The sequence below is a fragment of the Limulus polyphemus genome, unplaced genomic scaffold (assembly GCF_000517525.1).
Source record: "Limulus polyphemus unplaced genomic scaffold, Limulus_polyphemus-2.1.2 Scaffold1007, whole genome shotgun sequence".
Taxonomy (NCBI): domain Eukaryota; kingdom Metazoa; phylum Arthropoda; class Merostomata; order Xiphosura; family Limulidae; genus Limulus; species Limulus polyphemus.
In genome coordinates, this window is record NW_013666617.1 from 106,554 (window position 1) to 115,543 (window position 8,990).

The 8,990-nt window shown below is 36.1% G+C and overlaps 1 protein-coding gene across 1 annotated transcript in view; it reads left to right on the forward strand.

The window, feature by feature from the left end:
* The window catches only part of LOC106461666, a 26,927-nt gene extending 18,034 nt beyond the window's left edge, over positions 1-8,893 (forward strand). Inside the window, exons 2-4 of the mRNA XM_022388671.1 lie at positions 6,242-6,468; positions 7,514-7,687; positions 8,783-8,893. Of these exons, the coding sequence (XP_022244379.1) occupies positions 6,244-6,468; positions 7,514-7,687; positions 8,783-8,893 (510 nt within the window). The 5' untranslated portion in view covers positions 6,242-6,243. The remainder of the gene's footprint in view (positions 1-6,241; positions 6,469-7,513; positions 7,688-8,782) is intronic.
* Positions 8,894-8,990: the final 97 nt, after the last annotated feature.

Below are 8,990 nucleotides of genomic sequence, written 5' to 3' on the forward strand. Positions count from 1 at the left end.
TTCTGGCCTTGAATCCAGATGACTGTACCAACCTAGGTACCTCTGTGCTGGACTTAACGTAGGATTCAAATTCGAGAGCTCTGGCCATTGCATCCTACATAGTAGAGGGGTGTGCTTGCTTTACTTGTATCTTTAGTTGTGGACCGTCCAAGGCATCTATGAATTGATCCCTCAGCAACAACTTGAGGAGATCGGGTGGTGCAGTTGGGTAGGCCTTGTGTGCCATGCTTTCCAAGTCCTGTGCCAGCTCTTGCAGGCTCTCCCCTTTAGCATGGACTCTCGTCCTAAACCTAGCCCTGTAGACTGATTTTGGGTTCCGTACCTGTATTCTAGAGCCGCTACCAGTGCTCTATAGTTGTGCCTGTCGTCTGCTGACAACTGTCCAAGTATTTCCAGTGGTTGTTCTTTCAAGCTCGTTGCCAGATATACTGCTTTCTGCTCTTCTGTCCACCCATTCATTTCTGCCAGGAGCTCAAATTGTGCTTCTATATGACTTCTAACAGGACTTAAGATGTCTGCATTGGGTTTAGCTGCGGGGTCTGGAAGGGGCTTGCCATTGTCTGGGGCTAATTAAGTCGATGGTTAATGTATCCTCCTTGTGTAAAAGACAATAAATCATCCTTTAATGTATCTAATTAGCTTTTAAATTTACTAATATTTTCCATTTGTACTTCTTGTTTCCTTTCTTGTTCTAGTTGCTACTGCTGTAATCTCTCTTCTTGTTTATTTTGCTGTTCGAGCTGCCACTGTTGCAGGTTTTCTTGCCAATGCTGTAATCTCTCTTCCTGTTTATTTTGCTGTTCGAGCTGCCACTGTTGCAGGTTTTCTTGCCACTGCTGTAATCTCTCTTCTTGTTTCTTTGCTTGTTTATTTTCTCGTTCTTATTGTTTCTTTTCTTTTTCCCCCAACAACTGCTGTAATCTTTCTTTTTGTTTAATTTGCTGTTCGAGCTGCCACTGTTGCAAGTTTTCTTGCCACTGCTGTAATTTCTCTTCTTGTTTATTTTACTGTTCGAGCTACCGCTGTTGCAGGTTTTCTTGCAACTGCTGTTGTCTCTCTTCTTGTTTCTTTTCTTGTCTATTTTCTCGTTCTTCTTGTTTCTTTTGCTGCTCTTGTATTGCTGCCATCAAATCTGCTAAGCTGTAGTTTGATTTGCCGCTTCTCGTTTCCATTTTTTTTCTTTTCCGTCCCACTCTCTGACACCAATTTGTTACACCTCCGTTCGTTCGTTAATTTTCCGTAAAACTTCTTACCGAAGAAACTTTACCGATACAAGTCCTTTCTTAAATAAAACTGGTTTATTATTTCTGAATACAATTTTGCGATACACTTAATTTCAACAGTCGCTCTATAACAAACGCTATAATTCACAACGAGCTTCTCAAGTGCTCAACAATATTCTCTCTGTCCGCACATCCACTATGCACATCATTGATATAGAGCATTGTTTATGATGACGAATGCTCTAATTTCATCATAGTCAAACTAAGCAGTTTTCCAGGACTTTTTGTTACAAATAATAATAATAATTGAAAGTAACATATATGGTATTTTTTATTGGTACTATATTTAAGTAAATATAATTACATTACAGCCACGTTCAGGGAGTTTACAAAATTCCTAAAGTGGGTGGGCAGACGTTCTACAGGCTGACAGAATTCCTAAAGTGAAGCAGAGAGCCATCATCTGCAAGCTTACAGTATTTCTAAAGTTGGCTAGTCAGCCACGTTCTGTAGGCTTATGGAATCCCTAAAGTGTGCTATACAGCCACGTTCTGTAGGCTTACACAATTCCTAAAAGTGGCAGACAGACACGTTCTGTAGGCTTACACAATTCCTAAAGTGTGCTAGACAGCCATGTTCTGCAGGCTTACACAATTCCTAAAGTTAGGCTAGACAGCCACCTTCTGCGGGCTTACAGAATTCCTAAACTGGGGCAAATAACTACGTTCTGCAGGTTTACAGAATCCCTAAAGTGTGCTAGACAGCCACGTTCTGCAGGCTTACGTAATTTTTAAACTGGTGCAGACAGCCACTTTCAAGGGGATTACATAATTCCTAAAGTTGGCAGACAGCTACGTTCCACAGGCTTACAGAATTCCTAAACTGGGGCAGACAGCCACGTTCAAAGAACTTACAAAATTCCTAAAATGGGCAGATAGTCACGAGATTTAGTAGAATAATGTTCTCTTGACCTAATTCTAATAAAAAACAAAAATTTGTGAATTGCCTTTTGTGTTCTTTGTTTCGTCTCACTCATTTCCCCTTTTCTTCTTACCTAATCTGTGTTATAAATGAAGGGTGGTAATCCCCGAAACAGGAGTGACTTGAAATCAAAGTCTATGACGATAAGGGGAACTTCTTAACATCAGTGACATTTATACTCAGTAGAGCTGATCTTCGTTCGATTGAGCAAATTACATTAATAAAATGGTAGCCGAACAACAAAAGCCGGTACGGAATCTTGCATATATTAAATGTGTTATTAAGGAAGGAATAGTCTTCTCTGGATTTCCTAAAGCTAAAGAAAGACTACTGTAAATCTGATATGTTTTAATATTTTAGTGACGCCGCCACGTAGTCGATTTAGTAAAATACAAAATGATGCTGCTTGGAGTATGCTTACTGGGCAAAACTTGGTTCGTGTTAGCTTTGGTGAGAAACAAGACCAACAAAAAATATAATGTAATTGATGCTGATATATTAGCTCTTAGTTTATTTAGAAATACAGATATATCAACTTAAAAGACACTGTAAAAAAATTGCTACAGGAGTTAGAATAAAACAAATCTCTTTCTGGTTTCCACCAAAGAAGTTACATAATAAGACCTGCCAGGAAACGAAAAATATTTTTTTCCCAAATTACACCTTGTTAAGGTAAATATATCAAGAAAAAACTTAAATATTTGATAAAATGTAAACGCAGTTTTTAAAGCAGTATAAGATGGTATGTTTATTCATGGCTTTAACCGTAACTTCATTTTTTAGTTTTGGATGATATCATTGAATTTTTTCAACAAATTTTTATGATATTATAATCATCCAACTTAAATTTGTGAATAGATGTTATATTCACGACCTTATTGGCTTTGCGGCAAGTCTTCAGGCTTACGACGATGAGTATAGCTCACTAATTGTGCAACATTGCACTTACGACAACCAAATCAAAAATAACATAGGAAAAACTCATAGGCCCCAAATAGGGGTGAGGATGGAAAGAAACCATTGCACAGACAAATTTTAAACAAGGGATACTGCCCTCACTTATAAGAACCTGAACTCGAATAAAATATGTGCTTCTCGAAAACAGTAGAAGGATGACCGAAAAAAAAAAGTGTTTGTTTTTGTAGCATTGCCAGTATTGCGTCAGTTGAATGAAAATATTATTCATAAAGACTACACTATAGGCCCCTAATTTCATGAAACTCTAAAACCTCATAGCTTCGGCAAGTTCGATGTTTTTTGTATCTTTTACAAACAAGTTTTATTTTATAACCTGAGTTGTGCTTCGATATAGTTTGATATGGGTAGAATAATAGTGAAGCTTTCAAATTAATGTAATTCTAATTTTGCCTGCTGCATACCTATCTGCACATTGCGAGATAAAACTTTAGAATATATCAGGATATATGGTAGTGTGTCATGCGAGCAAAACAACCTACAGGACACACTGTGTGTTATTAACAGGAGTGATAGTTTCCAAATTCTGGAGCTCAAACTGCGGTAATCCGAACTATCACATATTTTCTGTGATTATGCTCTACTGTACCCTTACTTCACGTGCCAAATTTTAAGGCAAGCCATCAAGAAACATATAAGATATAAAATCTCCAATTTTGATTGAAGTTATCCCTTTTTATTTTCTTCGCACCGAAAGTACGGAACCTTTATTTGATAGACAAACGTACTTAATGAATCTAAGTTTCAAATGGACAGCAACTGCCTGTTGTAGAAACCTACAAGTGTAGAGGACGACGTTTCGTAAGTCTTCCGCCTTTCGTCTTCAAGGCTATAAGTGTAGCTATCTGTTTAGCCGCCAATTTTGATTTCATTCATTTAAATCGCACGGTCAATCCTTTTAGGCTGCACTTTTTTTTTCACACCTAAGGTGTTTTTGGTGAGATTTTACTTGGCATTCATCTAGAGAATTAATAATCAAAACAGTCAAATGACAGAGCTTGTTTTATATCTTACCGTCAGTTGCGGTCTCACAAAGAGAGGTTTCACTTCAGGTGGAAATCTTTCATACACGTTACCACATCACGGTACGTGCGTGAAAGATTTCCACCTGAAGTGAAACTTCTCTTTGTGAGACCGCAACTTTTACCACGAACTTTGGAAACGCCTGCAATCAAGTAAGAACTGACTATTTGGACTGAAAATGATAATGTGTTTTGATCTTCGAATGAAAACACACATTATTGTTCAACCTGAATGAAAGGACGAATAACATACTTTATCTAAGGTGTGTGACGTCAAGGTCATTTATAGAAGTTGATTTTTACCTATAAAACAAATAGGCTACTGGCTTACAGTCGTGTGTTTTTCTCACTAGGATAGTTATATTAACGCGACAAATGCAACGGGCAAACATACTGCATGAAAGTAGTTATATCACAGATCTAATGTTAAGTATTGCTGACAAACAAATAGATTCCTTGTCTATAACTATATCACCTATATGGATAATGTTATGGAAATACATATTACAAATAAACACATTTTAAAAGTAATTATAACACATATGTAATGGAAATATTCCTGACAAACAAACACATTCCATGTAAGTAGTGATATAAACTATACAGGTGTAGTGGAAATCATAAAAAAACTGAACATATTAGATCGTTATATCAATTAGACCGTATAACTAGGGTAGAATTATATAGAGGTTAAGTATATTGTATTATTTAAGACGATTTTGGAGGCTTATTACATCGTTACAGTCCGATGCTGTGCTATCTGACGATCATGCACCCGTCCACCTAGACAACAGCCCTGCATCGGATTTTTCATTGCTCCAGAAAAACACACCACTCTCCCGTATTTGCTTTAGATAATCCATTTAGTGTACGAGAACAACACTTTCCCAGTGCTTGTTTCAACAGTCCGATTGCACAGATATGGCTTTGTGGTTTTGCTATAAGAAACACTCACACAAAATATATTATCTGCTTTCTGTCCATCACGGGGAGTAGAACACCGGATTTTAGTGTTTTAAGTCTAAGAATATTTGTAACTCATTTTCCTACACACGGTGTAACCTGAAGGCAATCTACGAATAATGTTATAATTTTACATATGAGGTGAAAGGCATAATTTGATTACTAGTTCACTTCTAAGCATTCACAGAAATAGGAATGAGTGTGTAGGGAAAACCCAGTTTTCCATCCTTGGAAAATCTTCCTCCTTTTTAAATCAGCTAGTGAGGTGGGGAAACAGGTTGGACAAAAATTATATAAATTTCTCGTCTGTGTGGTGGTGAAAGTAATTTCCCAAGATTGGTCAAATGAATCAAAACGGTACGTAAGAAGAATGTGGGATTAGTATGTGTAGTTTCATAGGCAGAAAACCTTACACATTATTTTTTATATACCTATAGCAGAATGAAGAAATAGTATTTTATTTAAACTTTATTGATTCTCTACTTACTTTTAACCAGTCTATAGATTTTACGAATCGAATTTGAAAGGACACTGTTTGTTTCAGGGTTTCATGAAAAGCTACGCATAGACATACTTAATTTTAACTTGATAGACTAAAGAATGGGTAGCTAGTCAACAGCAACCATCGTCAATTCTTGGGCTACACGTTTCTAATCAAACAGTGAGATTTGACCCTTGCTATTATAGCACACCCACAGCCCAAAAGTGCGAAGCTCATTTCTGCGGCCAAAATTGTGAACCATGAATCTTTGACTCACAATTTTGGTACACTAATTACCAGGCTACACCAAGCCCATAAGATGTTCAAGAAATCTTAAAACTAGTCACATCTGGAACTGTTTGGTTCTTAGTTATAGAAAACAACTGATTCGTTGTATGACATTTTACAGGTAGCTAAAACATGGTTTCTTTCAATATGACTTTTTTCTAGAGATTGTTATTCCAACATATCATCTACCACACTTGGTGGTTAAAACTGATTCGGCAGCGTGATCGATGCTATATTGTTCACTGGTTTGGGGGACATTTTGATTTATGAATTATTCTGTTCATTGTTGTTTTTGTGCGTGTGTTTAGATATGAAGCAGCTTCATGTTGTGTTTGTGGCACTCACGTTCCTCCTGACGGCTCCACATGCATTCTCACAAGGAGTTGACCCACACGGAGGTCACGGGTGGGCGAGGGACGACTACGGTGGATATATACTAGGATCCCAGAACAACTGTGTGTGTGTTCCTCCCAGTCAGTGTAGCAATAAGTTTATTACTGCAGACGGTGCTGGCAATCTAGAGTCACGCAGAAGGGTAGGTATTAATAAAGAGAATACTTTATATTAAACATATTATATCTGGTGATGAATTTACAAGGTACACGAAAAAATTATCTCTCTTAACCTTTTAATCACAATATGTCTGTAAACACTGGTCGAAGTTGAAGATGACTATGAGAGTGAAATAAGTAGATGTTCAGAATAATTATTAGATTAATGTACATCAAGAGCAAAAATTAAACAGTAAAATTAGGAGTTACGGCTAACTTAGTTGATGTTTGGAGTAATACTCAGATCAGTAGATGTCTAGAACTATTAGTCAGGTCGCTGAATACTTGAAGTGACCGAATAGTCAGTAAATGTATGAGTAGTCGTCAGGTCAATAGAGGCTGAGCGTGCAGTGATGCCAGTAGATTTATGAAGTGCAGTAAGACGAGTAGATTCAGTTCAGTAGAATCTGAGTAGACGATGGAGGTGTAATAATAGTCAGATTACTAAATATTTGTAGAGTGGTCAGGTCAGCAAATACTATTTGAGGCAATTAAATCAATAAATGTTTTGGACTGATGGTCAGATCAGTATAAAAGATAAAAGAAAGCGAAGGTTAGGTGTACAGCTATGGTCAAAAGTTTTGCATCACTCTAGAATTTTAGGAATGAGATATAATTTAAAAAAACGTGTGAACATAATTTACACGTTTTATTTAACCAAAGAAATTACAAAATTATATCTCAAAGATCTACTGGAAGCCACGTAGTAGTACTTAGTATTTGCAGTGTATTCTGTTGCTTTTCAAACTTCTTTAATCCTCCCATACATAAGTAACTGAAGGGTTGAGTTATCCTTAATTTAGCAGGTTTTGTTCAACTTTATAAAGGAAAATTAGATTATTCTAGGGTGATGCAAAACTTTTGGCCTTAGCCTAGTTGAGTTAGAAGGCGTTGACCAGAAGTTTGTCAAGAGATGTGTTCAAACGTTGATGCTCAGGTTATATGAGGCAAAACGTCTTTGTTAACTGAGAAATGATACTTTGAGAAAAACATAATAATTTCCTTACTTCATGTACTTTTCTTTCATAGTTTTTGCTTTTGAGTGGGCTGAGAGGAACGAGTTGTAAAGAACATGAGATCTGTTGCTTAACAACACCCAGGGCATCACTGAAATGTGGCAAAAATAATCCACAAGGCCTCGGCTCTGGGATCTTTACAAGCCCGAAGATTGGCCATGCTGAGTTCGGAGAATGGCCCTGGCAGGTAGAATTGTCCTAGTTTACATCTTTGAATGGCTGATTAACCTTGTTTATGCTGGGATATTCAGTAATTTTAATTAACTTAATTTAAATTTGTAAATAATTTATAACTTGAAATAAAACGTATCTTTACTCTAAAGGTGAATGTAATCAGTGGATTAATTCTCTACTTGTTTGACTCGCAGTCCTAAAAAATCCTGGAAAAGGCATAAGGTATAAACTGGTTAACTTTAAAAAAGTTTGGACAAAAAATTGATTTTCCGATTTTTATACATGTGACTTTATATGTGGATCACAATGAAACTAAAAGTAAATGCAAAAATATCTGTCAAAATAACAAAACTCTAAAAAAGGTTTGAGTAATTATTTTCATAAAAATGCAATTTTAATAAGTCATCTTTAAAAAGTCAACGTGTCAAAGAGTGGAAAGGTAAAGTGGATGGCCTTGGTCAAAGTCAGACGGGTCACGTTTTTACCTTCAGTTTGCTCGTGTTCAGAGGTTATCTATAATTTAATGTACGGCAATTTCAATGTGGGACGAAGAAATAATACTTGTTAGCAAAAACAAAAAATATATACATGTGATGAAACAAATAGTTGTAATCGATGATTTGATGAAATCCACTGGCTTGGTAATATGGATCGTTTAAAAGTGTGATATGTGAAATATGGTAGTATAGGTCGTTTAAAAGCATACTTAGTGTGTCTTATTAAACCTATTAAGGTGTGATAAAATGAGTTGTTTAAGTGTGTATTACAGTATATAAGTGAACCCACTAAAGTTTGTTAATATGTATTATAGTATCTTTTTTTCCGTGGATGTGTTATCTTTGGTGTTGTTTTAGCGAAGTGTTTTCGCCTGCTTGAGATATGATATATATATATATATATCTGACCTCAAATACTTAAACAACATTATATAACTAAGATACTCATTGTCAGGTGCAGACTAGACAATGAGTATCTTAGTTATATAATGTTGTTTAAGAATTTGAGGTCAGATATAGCACAATGAGTATTTGAGTTTTTGTTATATATAGTTGTTTAAGTATTTTTGGATCAGATGAAGCACAATGAATATTTCAACTTTTGTTCCCAGGGCGCTGTACTGAAGGTGGAAAACAAAGTAACTATTTTCAAGTGCGGAGCTACACTTATCGATTCTAGACACGTTCTTACTGTAGCTCACTGTGTAAAAAACTTTACGTAAGTAAAGCAGTCACAAGTTGGAAGAAAATGTAAGGTTTTTGTTCTAGTTTTTACATTCCTTTTAAAACGAACATGTAGAATTGAAAAATAAACTTGAC